Source organism: Colias philodice, chromosome 30, assembly GCF_061535455.1.
Source record: "Colias philodice isolate Cphi_HAF_F1 chromosome 30, ilColPhil1 Martin Lab GWU primary, whole genome shotgun sequence".
NCBI classification, from domain to species: Eukaryota; Metazoa; Arthropoda; class Insecta; order Lepidoptera; family Pieridae; genus Colias; species Colias philodice.
Genome location: NC_143115.1, coordinates 586,317 through 610,280, shown reverse-complemented (window position 1 = coordinate 610,280; position 23,964 = coordinate 586,317). Strand labels below are relative to the sequence as shown.

Sequence of the window (23,964 nt, the reverse complement as noted above, 5' to 3'; positions counted from 1 at the left end):
ACTCAAAGAGCAAATGCACATACACTTAGTACATAACATAGACCTTTTAAAACACCGCAATCACGTACACAACACGGAGCTGATAAAACCATCTGTCAGTAGCGACACAGAGAGCGCGGTTGGCCGCGAGCGGTCGCGTCTCTCCGCGCTCGGCGCCCGCGTGCGGGCAGCTCTGCCGCTCGGGAGAGATAGAGTTCAGGCTACCAATAATGCTGATGCTGAAACTGTGAGTATAGTCACTACATAGTATAAAACAAAGTCGCTTTCTCTGTCCCTATTTCCCTATGTCCCTTTGTATGCTTAAATCTTTAAAAATACGCAACGGATTTTGATGCGGTTTTTTTTAATAGAATGAGTGATTCCAGAGGAAGGTTTTAGTATATAATTTATTAGGTTTTAGAAAAAGCGGGCGAAGCCGCGGGCGGTAAGCTAGTACAGTATAATTTAATTTATTGTTGTTGTTATATTTTATATTATTTGTAACTTCCTAGACATGTAGACTATAATATAATTTAACACGACTTCTCAGTTAGACGATAATTTAATTTAAAATTGTTTTACTAGCTGCCCAGCTTGCCTTCGAATGGAATTGTTAAATGCACAAAGATTTAATAGCCGTTCGTTTAATTTATTTAATTATTGACGCAAAATTATTGTATTTCTTTATTCTCTTCATCATAGGAATGTATCACAGCTATAAATTTCATCCAAAAGATTAGTGTTCGAAATCACACTTACATTGTTTAGAAAAATTTAGCCAGTGTTATATATTCATGAAATCTAGTTTCTTGCCTTGCAAAAGCACTAATGATTATAATTAAATATTTAATAATGATTATAATTTACGAGTACAACCAATACTCGAAGCGAATCGTGTTTAAATTACTCATAAATCCGTATTCTTCTTACAGCCAGCAGAAGAAGAAAAAAAAGGAGTGGTTTACGCAGAGTTAGCTCTCGGCGACCAAACGGCTGAAAAGCCCCCACCACCCTCCACAGAGTACGCAGAAATAGTTTACACAGACCAACCACCACAGATCAAAGACGAAAAAGAATAATTTATCATCTCTATGGTGCGTCTACCGTTCTTACTCTATGGTTGAAAATGTATTTTTGCACAAAATTACGACATGTAACGGTTTCAAACGCACCATATTTTAAATTTATGACAATTGAACCACCGGTTTTTTAAGATTGACGTTTTGATTGGGAATTACTAAAATTAATTACAAATTTTCACATTTTTATAGATTAAAACAAAGTATAGTTAAGTAAATAAGCAAATTTTATATGTTTAGGTAAGTTTTCGTAATCTCATAATTTTAACAATTACCATTATTATAAGAAAGAAAATATTTTAATCGTATTTTTAGTTAAGAAATGTAGCATTTTAATACAAATGTTTATGAAAAATGATATTATAGGATAATATATTATGCTTATGTGTTTGTTAAAGATCCTAATTATTGTAATTTTTCGTATAATTTAAGCCATAATTACAATGTATACAAGAACGAATAAAATCTCTTTGTATTATTAGTTATTTCATAAGTTTATTGTAACTACAAATAATTATTGTTTGAAAATAATTTTATTAAACACACGTCTGCTCTGTTCAAAGACTTGAGTCATTATGACAAGCTGTCTCATATTATAACAATATTTTCTAAATCTACCCTCATTTAAAGTAAAAGTTTGACAAGGCCATAGTTTTTCAATTATTATTTTTAACTATGTGTACTTACGAGAAATAAAGACAGATAAAAAATATTTTTAAGTTATATTAAGAAAATAACAGGGTTTTGTGGAGGCTTCTTTCCACTGTTTTTTGTTGTTTTTTTAATGGGGTACAAATATTTTTGAAAAAGTTTTTTTTTTTAATTTGATTTCCGTCCGTTATTTTAAGATTTATTTTTGGTAGCGTGGTGCTTCGAAGTTTTGATGTACCTTTTATGAAGTATTATTTTTAGTAGCTCTTGAATATAAAAAGATGATGCATATTTCTGTATAAAAATCTACTTTTTTAATATATTAACGAGAAATTTAATATGAAATTGAAATTATTTAAAATAATGTACTATGTTTTAATTAAATGAATAAAAATTTATAAGAAAAATGCATTAACTTAGTGTTTTAATAGCATTATATTTTATATTTTAATTAATCGATTCCTTGTATTATAAAACATAAATCAATTTTTTATAAATTTTACCTATGTAACTACGCACATTGGAAATTGCATTTTTATGAATTTTATTATAGTTTTTTTAGTCCAGTGGCTAGAAATTAGAATAAAATATATTGACTTCAATACAAATGGAAAAAAATCATATAAAACACATTTTCATTATATTTACTTGCACTATTTTGTATATTTTATTGCAAATAACGTATTTTACATGTATCGATCACAAAAATATTTTTTAAAAGCCATTTTTTAAAGTGAAACTTTTATTACATCGTCTCAAACTGTTTGGTCTGTGTAGCGCATGTCGCGTGTATCGCGACATGCGCTACACTAAGCAGTGTTCGGAACCGTTCGAACAGTTTCACTTTTACCGTGGTTTCATAAAACCACACAACATTTTTTTTTGTTTCGCTCCAAAATTTAACAGTAAACATTCCTTACATTGTGAGAAAATATTTTTGACGAAATCTAAAAATTAAATAAATCTTTCAATAAAAAATTATTGAAAAATGTCAAAAATCAAATCCATATGGAAATTGTTTAATATTTTTTTAAATAAATGTTCAATGTATCCTATGTAATGTAATGTATTTCATTATTTATTCTGTATCGTTTGTATGTTTGTATTTAAGCTTAGGTACTTAATGTATTCTTAATAAATTAATTAAAATTATTTGTTTGTTTTATTTTATACCAGGTAAATCGATAACCCAAGAATTTAAATATTTTTCTTCTATATAAATCTCTTCTTCTATAGAACTATCGTATTTTTCTTCTAGAAACTAATTTTATATCAAGTAAATCGATAACCCAAGATATTGTAGCAGTTTTTTTTCTGATACTATATAGAGGTGTTAACACCAACGCATTCCGCATGGGACATCACATGGAGCTGTAAATAAAAATGTATAGGTCAAATGCATATAACTATATAGAGCTGTTACAATGAATGCTTGAACACACATAATATGGATCTGATAAAACCATTAGTGTTATATTTGTTTTTAAAATAAACAAAGTCATAACCAACAGTGGTAAATAAGCATAATTTAATGTCTGAAGAATGGCTGAACCGATTTCAATTACTTGATATATTTTATAAAATAAGAAATATCTAGGCAATCCCTGGTAATTATCAAAATTACAAACATAAACAATCAATCTATTAATAAAACACGCTAAAACTATGTTATGATGATTCAAAAATGCTTCTAGAATAGAACTTATTGATTAAATAAAGGTTTGAGTTTGTAGTTATAATAATAAAAATAAACACAGTTTATTTATTTTACATATTTATGGCACATTCCTCATCCACATTGTCATTCTCTTCAATATTTCTTTCCCGTTTGTTGGATGTGTGGATCTCGAAGATAATTCCGGACAGTTACCACGATGTAATAAATACCACGCTAGAAATTAAATACATTAATCGTATTTTATAAGCGACTTAATAGTGAAGTCCCACGTCCCCAAGTGGGGTAAGGGGCAGATGCATTATACATCTGTTTCACTGATCGATTTTCTTTAGGGACAAGTAGGTGGGCCTCCTGTGTCCTGCCAGATCGAGACATTTTTTTTTCTTGCTCTCCACGGGGAATCGAACCCAGTACCCTCGATTCTACGCTCACGCGTCAACCACTGTACCAAGGAGGCGGTCAGTGACTTTATAGGTACCTACTTCTAAAATCTCGACATAAGTATTAGAAAGAGGAAACATTGTTGTATTTGTATATGTATGTTTTTAATGACGTCAGACAACTACTAGAAAGTTTTCACAAGCAGAAAGCGACATTTTCCTGAGTCATTTATATATTTTTATTTCATATTTACGGGACGAGCGGCTAGTATATCATAAAAAGGTAAAATTTCAAATGTTATTTTTGACTTATGTAAAGCCGTGAGGAGCAGCTAGGAGAATCAAAAATTATTATCACAGATAATATAATAGATACTATATTATTATTAGTCTGTGATAATACTATAGATTCTATAAAAATTACCAAATTGACTGAATACTTACTGTATACTGAAAATTAGTAACAAATTATTAGTTGGTACCACTATCTCAAATTTAAGTATATCAATAGTAAAATCAATAGAAATTTCTTGAAAATCAGATCACTGAATGCTGAAAAGTTTGTTTGTTTGAACGCGCAAATATCAGGAACTACGGGTCCGATTTGTAAAAATACTTTCACTGGATAGCCCATTTATTGAGGAAAGCTATAAGCTATATATAATCACGCTAAGACCAATAGGAGCGGAGAAATGCGGGTAAAACTGCGGGGCACAGCTAGTGATAAATGAATTATTATAATATGATGGTGAAAACTTACTTTTCTTTTTATATCTACAATTTTCATATTCCAAATAGCACATGTTATCAAATTCTTTAAATTGATAATTCCACCTCAGCCTCTCAAATTTGCCAATCGCGAACCGTTGGGCGCAAACCTTACCGTATCTAAAATATTAAAATTATTAAAAGCACGCTAAATCTATACTAATATTATAAAGCTGAAGAGTTTGTTTGTTTGAACGCGCTAATCTCGGGAACTAGATACTTGTTCGATTTGAAAAATTGTTTCGATGTTAGATATAGCTCATTTATCGAGGAAGGCTATAGGCTATTTATCATCACGCTACGACCAACAGGAGTGGAGCCACGGGGGTGAAACCGCGCGGAGCACCTAGTTAATTATGATGAAAGGAAATGTTTTTTATTATAACACATTGTGTTACAATTTGGTGACTAAAAAAAAATTAGACGATGTTGAAATAAAAATATGGCATTTCGTTCGATTCGATTAGTATATAAATATATGTACCTAATATATATATTATGCGGGCTACTCACGTACCTGCAGCATGGTCAATATTGGGATTGCACCCTTAATTGGCTCCTTAATTGTGATGTGTATAGGCAAGCAGGGGCAATTTAGAGAACAGCTGAAATTGCTCCGAGCGCCGTGCAACCGAGATTGTTCCAATATTTCCCCTGGCTTTATGTTACAGGCAAAACTCATTGGCGGTCAAAACCACTTTTAAATCAGTCAAAAACAATTTTGATCGACGCATTTTTAGTCAAACACGATTTGAGTGATATTTAGTAAAATATTTGACTGTACTAGTAAATTAGTAACGAATAGTAGGTAAATACAAAATATTGCTTACTCCTCATAAACCGCGGGGCAGATTTGGTCACATTCGTTATTTTCTGTTGTTTTTACGTTTAATATATTCGAAGGGAGTTTATGTATTCGTCCTGCTTTTAGTCTGTAGTAGAAAATTAAGTTTATTAGAAACAAATTATATCCTAAAACTTTCCTCTTAAATCACTCCATCTATTAAAACAAACCGCATCAAAATCCGTTGCGTAAATTTCAAGATATGGGGACGCACAGACAGAAGCGGCTGTTTTATTGTATTTAGAAAAATATTAATCTTTTAAAAAAAAAAGCTGGTAGTAACTATATAATATGTATCTTTCTCCTTTTTTTGTTAAAATGATAATCAGTTAAAACAATTTTTTTATATCTTTTCCTTAGTTATATATTTTTAATATCATTTTCACACATTAAGCCTTGCGAAGTAAAAAGCCCATACAAATGGAAGACTGGATTATATTTTCCTTTTAAAATAAAACCTAAAGAGAATTGATCAGATTAACACGTGAAATGCATCAGCCTGTAACACGGCATTTCACTTTATCGTGTCCTGTTTTTTCCTATTTTATTGTACCTATTTGCTGTACTAAATACATTTTAATTTGTATAAAATTTTTACAATTAGTGATTACTGCTATCAAATAGGTACTTATCTATACTTAATATTATAAAGCTGAAGAGTTTGTTTGTTTGTTTGTACGCGATAATCTCAGGAAATACTGGTCCAATTTGAAAAATTCTTTCGGTGTTTGATAGCCCATTTATCGAGGAAGGCTATAGGCTATTTAACATCACGCTAAGACCAACAGAATTGGAGCCACGCGGGTGAAACCGTGGAGCGCAGCTAGTGTTATTTAATTCTTGTTTTCTGTCTCATCGTTGTCATGGTTACGGCTTCCTCGATAAATGGGCTATCCAACACCGAAATAATTTTTCAAAGCTGGACCAGTAGTTCTTGAGATTAGCGCGTTTAAACAAACAAACTCTTCAGCTTTATAACATTAGTATAGATTAGGTTTTAGACAAAGCGGGCGAAGCCGCGGGCGGTAAGCTAGTTTTGAATCCATACTAATATTCTATATGCGAAAGTAACTCTGTCTGTCTGTCTGTTACTCAATCACGCCTGAACTACTGAACCAATTTGCATGAAATTTGGTATAGATATATTTTGATACCCGAGAAAGGACATAGGATAGGTTTTATCCCGGAAATCCTACGGGAATGGGTTTTTCTCTGAAAACGCGGGTGAAGCCGCAGGCGGAAAGCTAGTACAACTATAAAATAATTAAACACAAACCTATCAAAAACCCAATGGCCATTTTCCCAATACGGCTCAAATAGACCAACATCTTTACGTTTTCTCTCTTTCTGGAGCCTTTCCTCTATTGGTAGGAGAGTTTGCCTGAAAAAGATAATGTGAAAATATATTTTTGAAGTGAAACTTCTTTATCGGGGTTGGAAAAAAAATTAGTGTAACATTTTTTCGTTACGCGTGACATTTTTCCGTTACGCGCCATCTTTTTCTTATCCCTACCACGCGTGACTCGACATATTTCTGTAAAGTTGCATAATATAAGTAGTAAATTATTTTTTGAAAAATAAGGTCATAAAGAAGTTTCACTTCTTACGTGTGTGCACTAGTACACGCACACATTTTTTTTATCAAAATAAGTTTTAAAATAAGTTCATCGGTCCGCCCCGCCCGTGATACATGTTTATGTTTTCTCTCCTAAAGAACTATCCTCGAGGAATATTCAAGGAATATTATAAAAAAAGAATTATCGAAATCGGTCCACCCCGCACCCGTTCATGCGTGTTCCCGTGACCAAGGAAAACGGGTTTCATTTTTATAAATAAGTTAATGGACTCATAATTAATTACTGAATCAGAATCGATCAGAATATCTTTAAATAATTTATATGTATCTGTCTTTTTATTTGTTTTGTTTGATGTTATAACTATAATTTTTTTTATACACAGATTATTTAATTAACAATTAATTATTCATATAATTTAATTATATTTATTTTTATTATAAATAATAATTTAATTAATAAGCTCACTGGTCTCTGTGACTTCGACGTGCTTTTATCGTGGTAACTTTCGAAATTACCAGAAATATGTTAGTTAAAATTATAACTGAAAAAAAAAAAATAATCAAATTGTACAATTTTAATTATTTTTTAACAAAATCAGTTTTAAAAAATAGTTACGTACACGTTATCAGTAATTGATTATTGAACTTAAAAAACATGACTGTTATAAAATATGTTTCGATTAATTTAAAAATTTCTATTGGCTATCAAATTTTAATTAAATACTTGACTATTCATAATGCAAAAACTGCATAATATGTAAAATAAAAATTTGTACGAACGGGTTGAAGTTTGTAGCTCGTTCATGTAAAAACGGCTATTTTTATTTTGATGGAAATTGACACATAGATAGACTTTAGTCATATCCAACATATCTATATAGTTTGTCGCGTGTGTAATGGCGGGCTAAAGCTAGTCCATATATATAAAACTTGAGAATATAAGTTAAACCAAGGTTAAACCACAGTCTAATAATAATATACTACGTATACAAGTTAAACTCAAACTCAAATTATATACTTTCTATTAATAATATATGTACAACATTTTTTTTGTTTCTCAAGAACCCGCAGCACTTGTCATTTCATCCAATATCCTCGTATCCGGGCATAACACTATGTCGTAAAAAAAGTAATTTTGACACATCGTAATTTGGATTTATTTTATTTGGGACTAGGTACCTACTCGTAATAATTTTTGTCTAGTTCGTAAAATATATAAATAATCGTAATGGATTGAGAAAGTGCCGCATGAAAACGACACAAAATGTCGGAGAATATAACCATTAAAATAGAACCAATTGATTTCGAGGCAGAAGCGCCCGTCGCTAACGAAAAAGATCCGGAATTCATAAATATTAAAGCAGAATTAGACGATACAGAAAAAGAGTAAGTACATAATAATAAGTAAGATATAATAATAAATGGAAATAAAAACTGTTTATTTGTGTTATAATTGCATCAATTGCTATACAGTTTTTTTGTTTGTACCATTATTTTATTTAGTAATGACAGCTAACGCACTGAACCGAATATAATATAACTTTGACGAAAATAGAACGCAGAGCCGTAACGGGTTGTATCAACTCGTTTTCTAAACGTCTGCGAAAGTAATCATATTCTTTCTCATGTTAAGTGCTTAAAATTTATGTTTTTATAAATAAATAAATTAGGAGATCCTTGTTTAATGCTGTAAATCTGATATATGTAAAAATCTGTTTTGTTCTTTCATTCAAAATCTACTGAACAGATAGAAAATAGTTTATGACCTTTTATAGACCTCAGTCATACTGTATATTCACAAAATATTAAATAACTAGCAGTCAGCCCCAACTTCGCCCGTGGTACATATTTACGTTTTCTCTACATAAGAACCATCCTCGTATTTCAAGGAATGTAATAAAAAAAGAATTACCGAAATTGGTCCACCCGTTCATGCGTGATGCCGTGACCAAAGAAAACGGGTTTCATTTTTATATATAACTAATATTATAAATGTGAAAGTAACTCAATCTCGCCTAAACTACTGAACCAATTTGCATTAAAATTTGGTATGGAGATATTTTGATACCCGAGAAAGGACATAGGCTACCTTTTATTGCGAATATGTACTACGGGCGAAGCCGGGGCGGACCGCTAGTTTTTATATATATAGATAATCAATTTTCAAGGTGTTTATTTACAAACATAGTGAAATGAGACTTAATATATTTATAATGATAATACTAGCTGTGCCCTGTGGTTTTACCCACGTGGCTCTGCTCTTATAAACTTAACTTGATGATATATAGCCTATAGCCTTCCTCGATAAATGGGCTATATAAAACTGAAAGATTTTTTTTAATCGGGACAGTTGTTCCTGATATTAACATGTTCAAACAAACAAAATCTTCACCTTTATTATATTAGTTATTTATTATATTTTACAGTAATACACCAAAAGATACAACGGAACATTTGGAAACTGTCGTAAAAGCTGAAGCGGTGGGACTATGTGTTGTTAAAGCGGAGCCTGAGGTGAGATAGCAATCCCATCTAATATATCCCATATCCCATATTGATAGAATCAAATGCATGTTTTAAAGACATCTCTATACTATAAAAATGAATCGCAAAATGTGTTGGTAAGCGCATAACTTGAGAACGGTTGATCCGATTTCGTTAATTCTTTTTTTATAATATTCTATGAAGTACGACGATGGTTCTTATGGAGAGAAAACGTCAACATGTACCACGGGCGAAGCCGGGGCGGACCGCTAGTTTTTAATAAATTTGGTAAAAGTTTCTAGACCAGAAATTCATTATTCATCAATTTATTTAATACTAGCGGTCCGCCCCGGCTTCGCCCGTGGTACATATGAAAAATAGATGTTGGCCGATTCTCAGACTTACCCGATATGCACAGAAAATTTCATGAGAATCGGTCCACCCGTTTCAGAGGAGTATGCAGACTAACATTGTGACACGAGAATTTTATATATAAGATTACAAACTAACGATCGTTGAATGTACTAATGTACTAATCCCATGTTTAATAAGTATAAGTGAAGTCCCACGTCCCCAAGTGGGGTAAGGGGCAGATGCGTTATACATCTGTTTCACTGATCGATTTTCTTTAGGGACAAGTAGGTGATCAGCCTTCTGTGTCCTAACAGACCGAGACATTTTCTTTCTTCGTCTCCACCGGGAATCGAACCCTCTACGCTCCGGTTCTATGTTCACGCGTCAACCACTGTACCAAGGAGGCGGTCGAAATATACAAACCCATGTTTACTATACCCCATATCCCATATTGATAGAATCGAATGCATATTCCATGTTTTAAAGACATTTTCAATAAATTTGGTAAAGGTTTCTAGACCAGAAATTCATTATTCATCAATTTATTTATTAGAACAAACTAACGATCCGCCCTGGCTTTGACCGTGGTAGATGTTTACACTTTCTCGCCATAAGAAACATCCTCGTACTTCAAGGAATATTATAAAAAAAGAATTAATGAAATTTTTTTGGCAGTTCTCGAGAATTGTGCTTAATATATAACTAGCTTACCGCCCGCGGCTTCGCCCGCTTTGTTTTTTTTGTGTTGTAAAACCTTCCTCTTGAATCACTCTATCTATTAAAAAAAACCAGATCAAAATCCGTTGCGTAGTTTTAAAGATTTAAGCATACAAAGGGAAATATGGACAGAGAAAGCCACTTTGTTTTATACTATGTAGTGATATAATATATTTATCAATTATTTTTTGTATTATATACAAATGTCATTTTTATTATATCACATTCTTTATATATGAAAATGAATCGCAAAATGTGTTGGTAAGCGCATAACTCGAGAACGGCTGAACCGATTTCGATAATTCTTTTTTTATTATATTCCTTGAAGTACGAGGATGGTTTTTATGTAGAGAAAACGTAAATATGTACCACGGGCGAAGCCGGGGCGGACCGCTAGTAGTTTATAAAATTTGTAACATACCAATATTAAAGTTATTTCAATTTTTAGGAGAATGATTTCATAATACCGGACATAGGGGCCCCACAGGGCCCCATCACGTCTGTCGATGGAGGTAAGCTGAATACAAACTGAACTTTCAGTTAGAGTTTGTGTTAATAGTACACAATTTCATCAACAAAATAACTTTTCAGTTGCTTTATTTTAATATTCTGTTTTTACTTTTTACATTATCATTTTATTCCTCACAAAGTAATAAATTTGATTTATTGCTGTTTTTATTAATCAAATACCAGAGAAGGGCTCAACATATCCAAGTGAAATTTGACATAGCGATAGATGAAAGTCTACCTGTTTATTAAAACAAAAAACGGTAAATCAGTAACAGTTCATCAGGTATAATAAAACACTGATTTATGAACTGTATTTTGTTGATGAAATTGTGGCAAACAAATTTATTTATTTCATTAACGGCCGATTTTTCAATGCTTGGATAAAACTTATTCGTCGATTAATGTATAAAACTACCATTTTAAAAACATATTCTAATTGCCCGTATTTGACAGTTTACGTGACATTTTAATATTATCGTGTAATACTTTATTGGACGGATAAGTTTTATCCAAGCATTGAAAAATCGGCCCTTAATATATTTTATTTATTAAATAAATGCATAGTTTTTTATGAAGTTATTGTGAAAGGATCAACGCTTTTAATTTTAAAAAGTTGTTACTTATATATTATATAAATACTAGTTAGCCCTACTGATTTCATTCTGCGTGATTAGTAATACAATCATATACATAAAAAAGAGTTGGGTTCAAATCCCAGTGCTAAATAAAAGAATATTTAAATATATAAGAAGGTAATTTTTTATCAATTTTTTGTCTAGCTGGACATCCTTTCAAAATAACTAATTCTATGTGGATCATTTGATATTAAATAATATTCTATTTAATATATACCCAAAAAATTGCTTTAAAACTGCTGAACAGATTGAGATCAAACCACTATATCTGCTCTATTAAGATAATATATCGCTCAGATGATATTGATACGTAAAATCACTATAAGTCTTAATTTAAATAACACAAGATTTTTTTACATTTACACTTTTTTCATATATTGGAGACCCAAAAATGTTATTTTTTTATTTATTTAATGTTGTATCTCATTCGATTTGTAAACTCTGTAGCTCTTATTAGCCCTTTTATTCTTATAAACCTCAAGTCCATACTAGCTTTTGCGTAACCGTCACTTCCAAAAACAAAACAAAAATGGCTACAAAAGCGAAAAATTTCATTTTAGTTACCGATGACGATCTATCCTTGCACGCTGTCGACAACGGCAGGTACATTTGCCCGGCATGTTGCCGGACTTTCGCCACAAAAGGCCACATTTACAAGCACAGCATCTTGCACAGTCGGCAGAAATTAGAATGCCACATTTGTCTAACCAGATTCAACGCTTTGGAAGACTACGAAACACATCTAAACGAACACTGCAGAAAATTCCCTTGCACAGACTGTGGCAAACGGTTTTTGAGCTCGTCAAACTTGCAACAGCACAAGAAAATTCATTTAGACGTCAAACCCTATAAATGTGAGAAGTGTAGCAGAGCATTCGCCGTAAAAGCCAATTTACAAAGACACCAGAAGTCCGTCGGGTGTAAAACACCCACCGAACCGGAATTGACATGCAACGTGTGCGACAAAGTGTTCATAAAAGAGTGTCTCTTAAAAAGTCACTTACGAAGACACACAACTGAAAAGCCGTTTCATTGCGAAATGTGCGACATGCAGTTTAAATACAAATCCACGTTAGTCAGACATATACAAGTACACAACGATATAAGGCCGTACTCATGCCAGTTTTGTAACAAGCAATTCACGCATTCCGGCTTGCTCAAGCCTCACTTGCGCAAGCACACCGGCGAAAAGCCATACACGTGTCCGACTTGTAAAAAACAATTTGCGCACAAACATAATATGTTACGGCATACACTGAGACATAATAGAGAGAAAAATCTCGAATGCCAACTGTGTCACAAAGTTTTTCCGCGAGAGAGTAGGCTAATATATCACATGAGATCGCACACGAATAGTAAGCCGTTCAAATGTGATGTTTGTGGAAGAAAGTTTTCACATAAGCACAACGTTTTGAGACATTATCAAAGAAAACATCCGAACGAGACATACGTCGCTAAATACACGGACGCCACTGTGGCGAAGCAAGTGTGGCAAAAAGTGCAGCAAAAGTTGAGTGAAGCTGATGTATAAGGGTGTTTTTCACCCAGATGTATAAGGGAAGTCATTTTTTTGTAACAAAGATGTTATATAGAGATGTGTTTATTTTGAAACGAGGATGGTATATAGGGGTGTTGTTTTTGTAACGAAGATGGTTAAAAAGGTTTAATGTCAAACTGTTAGTGGTAAGGAACAATTTTTGAAAGAGGGGGAGGGGTTAACGCACAGTTTTATGGTTTTTTTTTTAATGTGGAAAAGTTATGAGAGATATGTGAAGTGGGGGGGATGAACTGTAAATAAGTAATTATATTATAAATATATAGATGTTAAGAAGATTCTTGAGTTTTATTGGTTTTACGATTTTCCAAATTTTTACATCTTATCGTTAATGTTGAGATACTTTTTGTATAAATAGCTGAGATTAAATAAGTAAAATATGTACATATATGATATATGTACTAGCAAACCGGGCGAACTCCGTTTCGCCACCAGAGACACGTTTTCTTTGCTATAAACCTCACGGAGTCCGAGACCTTTCCAACGAATGCAAAACCGTGGAAATCGGTCCGTGCGTTCTGGAGTTATAGCGTCAGGAAGGAAAACCCGACTTATTTTTATATAGTACAGAAGATAAATATGAAAAATGTTGTTCATACAACATTTTGTCAACAATAAAATTACAAATGCAATTTAACTTATACGTATGTTAAAACAAATTTATAGATAAATGTTGTAACATAATATGATGATGTGTAAAATGTATACATTTGAAGGACTTGTAAAAATGTTTCTTATTGAAGTGAAACTTCTTAGTGCGCGTTGAGAGTAAAATTTCAAGGTCACGTCATGACGTGACGTCGACCAAAATTATGTTTGTGTAATGTACTCCATGGAGTATGGCGACGATTTTGGTATCTTTAAACCTTGCCATAGATAGTTTCACTTCTGACACGTGTGCTTGGCACTCGCTCTTTTTTATAAATATGATAAAAAATAATCAAATAAAGATGAACATATTGTTTTCACCCTGTAATAAATATATTATGATGAATATTTTATTTTCTTTTAGTCGACTTATCTTACAATTTCTTATTTCTTATATGTATAAGTATTTATAAAAATTAAGTCACAAGAGATGTCGCGGTATTAGCATAGTAAGAAAATATGTATATTATAGTCATAGTATGATTTATGTAAAAGTTGTCTATTTAAGAATATTTTTATAGTTAGGAATACATTGTTATTATATTAGATAGTTACAGGATTTTGTAAAATTCATAATAAACTTGATAGTACTAAAGGCTATTTATAAACAGTTTTTTTATTTATATAGAAAATGAACAAAACAGAACGTGCATAAATGTTTAAAAAATAATTACCCAAACGTAAGGAAACTAATTTTATTACAACATACAAACAATTGTTTTTATGATGGATTATATAATGATAAATATTGTATAGATACGTTAACTTGAACTTAAAAGCGTCAGTGTTCTTTTAAATTGTATTGTGTATTCCGAGTTTCAAATTTATAATATCGAGATGAGGAAAATTAACGACTTAAGCTTCATTTCAAGACGCAATCACTTTTGCAGGTTTCAAAACCTATTTAATTCCAAAGATTATTAATTCGCTGAGAAGATTCCCATATAAGCCAACGAAACGCAAAAGCTAGTACAATAAATTATCGCTACACAGAATTTTAATACGAAACTTTTTGCTTTTAGTTTCTGAAGAAGATCTAAACTTAAACGCCGTACAGAAGGGCAAATACCAATGTCCGGTATGTTCCAGAAGATTCACGTTTAAAGCCCACTTGAAGCAGCATTTAATTTTGCACAGTCGGCAAAAACTTGAATGCCATATCTGCCTTTTGAGACTAAATAACTTGGAGGATTATGAAGGCCACCTAGTAGACCATGCCCAAGAAAGGAAGTATGAATGCCAGGAATGCGGAAAGAGATTTAAGAGCACATCAAATCTCCAACAACACAGGAGAATTCACCTTGTAGTTAAACCGTTTCACTGTGAAAAGTGCCAAAAACAATTCCCCGTTAGAGCCCATTTAATAAAACACCAGCGAGCGGGGGGTAGATGCAAGATACAAACAGACGAACCGTTGGTATGCAATGTGTGCAACAAGACGTTTCAAAAGGTGTTCCTGCTTAAAAGCCATTTACGAAAACACACCACGGAGAGGCCCTTTCAATGTGACATGTGCAAAATGTTTTTCAAATACAAATCAGCCCTGGCCCGACATATACAAATACACAATAATGATCGACCTTTCTCCTGTGTGTTTTGCAATAAAACCTTCACGAATGCGGGGTTGTTGAAGCCTCATATGAGGAAACATACGGGCGAAAAGCCCTTCCCTTGTCCCATCTGTAACAAGAATTTCGGTCACAAACATAACATGCTAAGGCATGTCACAAGGCATGAGAAAAAGAAGAATTTAGAATGCAAGATCTGCAATAAGGTCTTTCCGAAAGAGAGTAGATTGATCTATCACATGCGATCTCATACAAATAGCAAACCATTCGGTTGTGATGTCTGCAACAAGAAATTTTCTCACAAGCAAAATATTATGCGACATTACGAGAAAAAACATCCCAATGTTAGTTATGTGATTAAAATAACAGATGCCAGTGTAGCCAGAACTGTGTGGGAGAAAGTGCAGAAGAAATTAATGGCGGAGGAGAATGCATAAGTTACCAGTTTATAGCAATCAATATGCTTAAAAGTAACTGACTAAATATCGCTATCTCATGTTATTCAAAGTAAAAAAGCTCAATGATATGGGTAAAAAGGTGTAGATAGGTTACCAACACAACAATCGATCTTCAAACACGGCACACTAACGCACACACGATTAGACGTCACAGTGAAATGGCATGATTCAACTATCGTGAGTGAAAGAGACAACTAGAGTATAATGTGGCTAATTAGCCACATTTCGTGCTACTCTCTAATAAGTAATAACCTACCTACACCTTTTTACTTGAATATCATTGGTAATTAAAAGATACTGAATTAGCATTGCTATCTCATGTTATTCGAATTGAGAAAAAGAGATAGGTTATGTAAGAGTTTGTGTCTCGCTTTTAGGTGACGTTTAGTCACTAATATGTCCGTAAAATTTGGATGTTTGTTACTCGATTACTCAAGAACGGAAACGATGTTTTTGAAATTTGGTACTTATTCAGTTGTAAAAGAAAAAAATTATTACAATAGTAGATAGTGAACAAGAAATATTATAAAAATGCAATAAGTAAATAAAATACTCCCATAATTAAAAAAAAATAGTGTAAAATGTCATGATCTATCTATTTATCTTCTAATAAACAATCTATTTACCAAATTGCATTAACATCGATTCAGTAGTTCTTAATTGATTAGCAAATACATTAATATTATGATGGATAACTGTGCAATATAAATTAATATTTATGAGGGTAGATATAAAAACAATTGGTTTTTATGCATTTTGTGATATTTAATTTTTTTTTAGTTTTTCACAAGGTTTTTTTCTATAATTTTTTTTCTTGAACCACTTGGTAATTTCCTATATATTTGTGAAATATATTTAAAAAAAATAATAATTAAAGACAGATTTTCATAAGCCAACAAGTTGAAAAAAATATGCAAGGGACTATGACTGTTTTTTTTTTTACTGAAGTAATTTTTATATATTTAAATATACATACTTACTGTTATATTAAGTGTTAAAAAACTGTTTATAAATAGCCTACAGTCATTATTTTGTAAAATAAACAGATTGTTTTGTATTTTTTTTAAGGAAAAAGTTTATGAAGAATTCATTTGTTATTTCGATTTTTTTTTTGTATAAAGGTTCTATAATTTTTACTGGTGTTCTAAGTTTCAGTGATTTAGAGTTAATGTGGATCTAGATTTTGAAAATCTAAAACTACATTTGTGAGGGTAGTTTCATGTTATGAAAAATTTAGAATAATTAAATGAACAACAAATTTCTTGTGTTTGTTAAAACGCTTAAGCAAATATTTCGGAGCCATTTTTTATATTTTTTATGTGTCACGAAAAATATATCGGAGTATTTTATGTTTCAACAAAGAAAAATATATACGAGTAGGTACATAACATTTTTCTAAAATATAATCCTACTTGTCATAGTGTGTGAAAGAGACAGCCTATTGTATTGTGAAATATGCAGAGTTAAGAACGTTTAGACTGCAACAAAAATAAAAATTAAACAAAAATACACAATTATCAAAATTCCACTATACAAGATTGTCTATATTAGTAACATTGTATTTTGTCAATTAATAGGTTTTTTCATTGAAAATTTATTTATTTAGTTTCAATAAGAACAAATATATACTCCTAATATGTTTATATATAGATATGTAAGCCTATTGTACCTCTTAGTCATTACATAATATAGGTATTTAATTTAAATAAGGAAATATTAAATATGTGCACTTTTAACGGTTTTTTTATTTAATCCCTGTTCTTAAATAAAGTGTTTTAAAGTTGTTGTCACTACACATTATAAAACAAATACCTCCGCCGCGTCTGTTTGTCTTTTCGCTATGAACTCTAAAAGTACTGCATCGATTTTCATTCTGTTTTCACCAATGATAACGTGAATCGTCGTTGAACCGTGATCCCGCCAGCGGCCAGAGCATCGAGTGGTTCAAGAGGAAGGATTTAGTATATTTTTTATTAATATATTTATATAGGTACTTACACAATTTCTAAAAATAAGGATGGGTAAAAGTAATACACATATTTTGCTAAGATTTTATTTATTGCTTTTTATAATAAGTTAAAAGTAAGTACAATCAATCTTAATCTCTATATTCAACGTAGCTAACAGTGCAGAAAAAAATACATTAACCTTTCTAACATTAACATATTCTTAAGACTACACATAACTAAATATTTTTCATAGACTATAATATTTCAAAATATGTACATATTAACTAAGTAAGTTGGTAACAACTATTCTATCTAGTATTTTCTAGTGTTTGATGTTACGCGAGTATAATACATTTAGAAATTAAAGACTTTTTAACGGATTTTAAACGCGATTTATTCATTAAGTATATTATTTTCGCATCATGTTATTTACATGGTCACGGGGAGACTCCCCGTGACCACGCTCGCTGTAAAGTGTTCGAAACGTCGGGAAAATAATATGATGAATAAATCGCGTTTAAAATCGGTTAAAAAGTCTTTAATAACTATTCTATCTATCATTCATGAGAATATCTGCATGACAAATCTGTATGATATATATAAAATAAGTTGTTAAAGAGCTGATAATTGCAAGCAATAACCTCCTTCTAAGAAAAAACATTTCATATCCCGAAAAACGTAAAGGCCATGCTTCCACAGCGTTCAATAATACCTTAACTTCGTTCCAGAAGCGTAGCGTGCCTTGGCGGGGCCCCGTATAAAAATTTGTTTTGGGGCCCCTTAGGAAGGGTGAAAATTTTTCACAAAAGCGCACGTTGGGGGCCCCCTTGGCGCGGGGGCCCCGTATAATTGATACGGCAGATACGGCGGTAGCTACGCCCCTGCTTCGTTCCTGACATCTTTCGACATTGCATAGTTCACTATTATATCATTTATCATAATTTTTAATTGCTCCCTCGATGATATAACACTCTCTCCGATTAAAGCAATAGCACAAATGAATAAGAATTCATTAACGCACCACATTACTAAAACTGTCAGGGAATGGTAATAACAAATGAAAAGCCACATTACAGCCAATACGTATACATAGGTAGTAATCACTAATAAACATATTGATGAATTGAAAACTGTATTAATTAACAGACTCACTTCGCCAATCAAACAGTAAGCCATAGATAACGTTCGTATTTTTATATTTTTGGCGCGAACAACGATCTGACGTCTGTCGTTTTTCCCGCCAAACGAAGCTAAATAATTTTTTAATATATCCAGACGTCGAGAAAACATAATAACATACGTACAGAATGTAAATATCTCAAGCTTTTGCTTGAATACTAAGATCGATGAAAATATAATGATATACTTAAAAAAATATCGCATAACGTAAAATTGCGACAGAGTAAATATTACATATGCCACAAGAAAGACACACACCCGTTTTTTAATTTTCAATTTGCATGCTACATAAAAATTATTATCAATATGTAACATGCAATCAATTGTGGACATTTTTTTCATTATATCTATATAGCGTTTTGAAAATAAGTACGGTACGATCATTTGTACAATAAATAAAAGCACCATATACACACTCGGAGTGATGTTTTTAAAACTTAATTCATCTTCATTAAAATTTAGTACGCATACTATATAACACAAAAAACTGACACTTATATAAAATAAAGAATACAACTTGTTTCGTATCGATGGGGGTTTAATGTTATCATTTACGTATGTAAATCGAAATATACAGAAACATTTTTCCACGATCAATAACGGCTGTAAGCAATTTATTATGCATTTCAAGTTTTCCTTCGATTCATCCATGACTAAGAGAAGCTATATGTTATATCCTATCCTATACTACTAAAATTATAAATGCGAAAGTTTGTGAGGATGGATGTATATTGTGTATTTATGTTTGTTACTCTTTCACGCAAATACTACTAAACCGATTATAATGAAATTAAGCACACATACAGAGGGTAACTTGGATTAGCACTTGAAAGGTTTTATCCTAGAAATCCCTCGGGAACAGGAACTATGTGGGGTTTCCTTTGAAAACGCGGGAGAAGCCGCGGGCGGAAAGCTAGTTGTATCTACATATAGTAATAGTTCGAATCTTCTAAACCAAATCTGTAATTTGCAGTCTTCTAGCAGCTTCTGGCAGTAGCGTATTATATATTTTTTAAACGAACCATAAAGTTTAGATGGTGGCTTGAATTCTGGACTGTAATGTAGACAGTACACACACATACTTTGTAAAATTAAGAGACAAATTCGTTTTTATTTTGACACTGGCATTTTTGACTTCTAATAATACGAGGAAATTTTTAAATTTTAATTTTGTATTCAAAAGTTAACTTTAATATACTTAATGAAAGAATACGACTGTCGACTATAAGTCATGTATGAAATATAGGTAATAATTGTAACGATGCTCTTTCCTATCTATTTTTTACAATCTATGTCAATATTAATTAATTATGAATATGGTAATAACATGATTTATCATTACTTAAGAATTTCACTGTCCTGTCGGAACATACACATAATAATATTAAAAGTTATTGTAAAAAATATTAATACTATCTGTTTGTCTATCTAACATACATCTATCAATCGGAAATGTAATATATTTTTTTTTATTGTAATTATTTTGTTTATTTCTACATCAAACGAATACAGAGGCTAGAGATGGGCTAGAGATAGAGCAAGTGATTCTTTCGTGATCTTTTAGTGTAAACGAAAACTCGTATTCAGTGTTGTTCAGTATTAGAACATTGCATAGAATCTTTTCGAACGCACTACGAACAACGAAAGAATGCTCTACGCCTGTTTACATTAAAATAATTTGACATAGTGGCGATAGAATGAGCATTCGCTCGTATATTGTAAGATTGTCTGCATGATCGGTAATAATGCCGTGGAGTGGCACACGTTCGGTGGCACTCGAAAGAAGTAATTTTTAAAAACTGCACAGGTAAACCAACAGGTTTAAAAAACTGCACAGGTAAACCAACAGGTGGTTCTGTTGTCCCTGGTTGTATACTAGTGTGTGTCGCAGCTATTAGTTCAAATTGCATTATAATGCAATATATGTCGAATGTTAGGGTACAGATAGATCTGTGATTTGAAAAAATACATCGTAGAACGTTAAAAACGGACATATAGTTGTGGGCTTAGTTATGTACTTATGTATTCAAAATTAGCCATTTTAGTAATGATATTTCAATCAATATAATGGAAACGCCATTTAGGTAATTAGAAAAATGAAATATTGACGATAACATTAATATTTTTTTTCGTGTAACATCTCTAAAATGTCTTGATCGGTTTCTATGAAACTTTTTCTGTATATATAATAGTCGTAAAGTATGTATGTATAGTATGTGTAGTATGTATGTATATTTCTTTGGCGCGACCTACAGCCCAAACCGCTGGACCGATATTGACTTACGAGTAGTCGTAATCATCAGAATTGTGATAGTGACAGGTACCTAAATTAGCTCAGGTTTTTTGTACTTAATAATAATTATTATGTAAGTTAAAAGTGCAGAAAACAGAAAAAAAAATACGTTTTATTTATAAATATTTATTTCTTTACAATGATTGGCAGTTTACATAAGCACAAATCTTATTATAAACTAATTACAAAAATTAAATGCTAATAAATAAAATACATATAGGTACTTATTTCGTTATAATGTTATCGTAAGATTGTAAAATCTATTAGATTACAATCTGACGGTTTTTACAATTTCACGGTGACATACACATTATATTATTATCCTACATACTTTTTGTAAATAACCAATAGTATCGCTTCAAACTTCAAACTAAATCTATACTAATACTAGCAGTCCGCCCCGGCTTCGCCCGTGGTACATATTTACGTTTTCTCTACGTAAAAACCATCCTCGTACTTCAAGGAATATAATAAAAAAAGAATTAACGAAATCGGTTCAGCCGTTCTCAAGTTATGCGCTTACCAACACATTTTGGGATTCATTTTTATATTATAATATTATAAAGCTGAAGAGTTTGTTTGTTTGAACGCGCTAATCTCAAGAACTACTGGTCCGATTTGCAAAATTCTTTCGGTGTTAGATAGCCCATTTATCGAGGAAGGCTATAGGCTATATCATCACGCTAAGACCAACAGGAGTCGATCACTGCGGGTAAAACCGCAGGGCACAGCTAGTGAAGCGATATGATTGATCATATTCGCACATTATAGGTGGAAAAACACCCTTATTCTAACATGATTTGCATTCGTCCAATTTGTTTGTCGTGCTTGGATATTTAATTATTTTATTGTGTTGATTTTATATTCCTCAATTATTTATTTAACTCAAGAAAAACCAAGTTATATGTATAAAAAAAATGAACACGAGGTACGGAACCCTAAAATTTGATGACAATTTTTTTTCTATTCTTTATAAATTTATATTTATAAAGCATTTGAATGCCATAAAACCAAAAATATAAATTCAATTTTTTTTCTAAAATTTTTAAATAGAAATCTCTTAAAACCTACACAGCTGCATTTTCTATAGATAACTTGTTAAAATATTTATTTTACAATTATTTTTTGAAGTGAAACTTCTTTAGGCGCGTTGAGAGTAAAATTTATAGGTCGAGTCATGGTAATACCGTTACGTCATGGAAAAAGGCGACGATTTTGATATCTTTGAATCTTGCCAAAGAAGTTTCACTTCTGACACGTTTGCTAAACACGTTTATTTTACACCTAGGCTAATTTAAAATTTGTCACTTTTATTCATAAGGCGTAGTCTAGGAGACTGATAGCTATTTTATAATCATCGATTACAAAACAAATAATTTTAGAATTACATATATACATAGTTGAAATAAACCGTAAACGGCTTCAAATTTTTCTTTATAAGCGTTTATAAGCTACTAGCGGTCCGCCCCGGCTTCGCCCGTGGTACATATGAAAAATAGATGTTGGCCGATTCTCAGACTTACCCGATATGCACAGAAAATTTCATGAGAATCGGTCCACCCGTTTCGGAGGAGTATGCAGACTAACATTGTGACACGAGAATTTTATATATAAGATTAAACGCTTATGTTAAATTTAGTATGCAAATAGACTTCCATTTAACCAAATTTAATTTTGGTTATTGTAAGCTATACATATAAAAAACTGCATCAAAATCTATCGAGCCGTTTAGACTTAAATTACATACAAACACAAAAAAATTACAAAAACATCAATATTATCTTAATCGATGAAACAACACCATAACTACAGTCTCTAACTATTCGTTTGATAAAATCCTATCTTTTAAAATACAGTTAGTTAAAATTTGGTGTTGACGTTACTTTAACCATCTTCAATAAAAGATGGTTATTGAGCTTTTAAATAAAATCATATGTTATTCATATGCGAGATAAATGTTTTAAAATGCTTTTAAGGGGGCGTCCATAAATTACGTGAGGTGTTTTAGGGGGGGGGGGGGGGTAGAGTCAAATCTCATCTAACCTTTCAAAAATTGAAAGACAAAAAACACTTCACTTAATTTATGGACACCCCCTAACGAGTTTAAAATTTTTATTATTTACCTAATTATGGTATTGTAGTCTAAAATATTACTCATTTTTATGTTACTTTAAGATAAATATTATTTTAAATTCTTAGTTTTCTACATTTTTATTGTTAATATTTTTTTTTTCGGTCAAATTATTTTTAGTACTGGTATTTCGAAAAAATCAAGTATTTATGTAAAATTCGCTACATTTTTGTCAAAAAAGTTTTTTTGCAGCTTTATATCGATTTTATTGTCAAATACAAAGTAAAATTAATTTACTTTAACTTAAAAAGAGAATAGTGTCAAAGTAAAATAATTAAGTATTTTATTACATTTCATTGTATGTCATATAAAAAAAAACATTTTTATTAGTTAGTTCTTTAAAGAAACGAATCTTCAATGGCGGCGCTTATCATTCCCTCTCGCTCACACACGGCCGTACGGTATGCAAAAAAAAAATGGAAAAATAAAATCACTAAAATGTATTTGATTTTCCCTATAATAGTTTTTATCATAAATTTACAATGACAATTATGCATTTGCGAAAGTAAATAATGTTTTATTGGAATT

At 31.6% G+C, this 23,964-nt stretch overlaps 3 protein-coding genes across 5 annotated transcripts in view; 2 read left to right on the top strand and 1 right to left on the bottom strand.

The window, feature by feature from the left end:
• Positions 1-2,861, top strand: part of LOC149475340 (fasciclin-3-like) — a 98,267-nt gene extending 95,406 nt beyond the window's left edge. For 2 of the 3 annotated variants that reach the window (XM_089713433.1, XM_089713431.1), the window contains exons 12-13: positions 100-226; positions 912-2,861. In XM_089713433.1, the coding sequence (XP_089569559.1) occupies positions 100-226; positions 912-1,058 (274 nt within the window). In that variant the 3' untranslated portion in view covers positions 1,059-2,861. The remainder of the gene's footprint in view (positions 1-99; positions 227-911) is intronic. The other variant, XM_089713434.1, reaches the window with a different exon arrangement.
• Positions 2,862-8,090: 5,229 nt separating this feature from the next.
• LOC149475339 (uncharacterized) lies at positions 8,091-17,614 on the top strand. Its single transcript, XM_089713209.1, has 5 exons — positions 8,091-8,341; positions 9,382-9,469; positions 10,959-11,022; positions 12,216-13,180; positions 14,829-17,614. The coding sequence occupies exons 1-5, from the start codon at positions 8,220-8,222 to the stop codon at positions 15,861-15,863; spliced, it is 2,274 nt and encodes a 757-aa protein (XP_089569335.1). The 5' UTR covers positions 8,091-8,219; the 3' UTR covers positions 15,864-17,614.
• A 1,092-nt stretch (positions 17,615-18,706) lies between these two features.
• On the bottom strand, positions 18,707-19,736 carry LOC149475338 (uncharacterized). Its single transcript, XM_089713207.1, has one exon. The coding sequence runs from the start codon at positions 19,661-19,663 to the stop codon at positions 18,707-18,709; it is 957 nt and encodes a 318-aa protein (XP_089569333.1). The 5' UTR covers positions 19,664-19,736.
• Between the last annotated feature and the right edge of the window lie 4,228 nt (positions 19,737-23,964).

Coding starts and splice junctions, on each gene's coding strand:
- LOC149475339 (XM_089713209.1), top strand. CDS start 8,220: ATGTCGGAGAATATAACCATTAAAATAGAACCAATTGATTTCGAGGCA. Junction 8,342..9,381: donor TTAGACGATACAGAAAAAGA/GTAAGTACATAA, acceptor TATATTTTACAG/TAATACACCAAAAGATACAA. Junction 11,023..12,215: donor CATCACGTCTGTCGATGGAG/GTAAGCTGAATA, acceptor ATTTCATTTTAG/TTACCGATGACGATCTATCC.
- LOC149475338 (XM_089713207.1), bottom strand. CDS start 19,663: ATGGATGAATCGAAGGAAAACTTGAAATGCATAATAAATTGCTTACAG.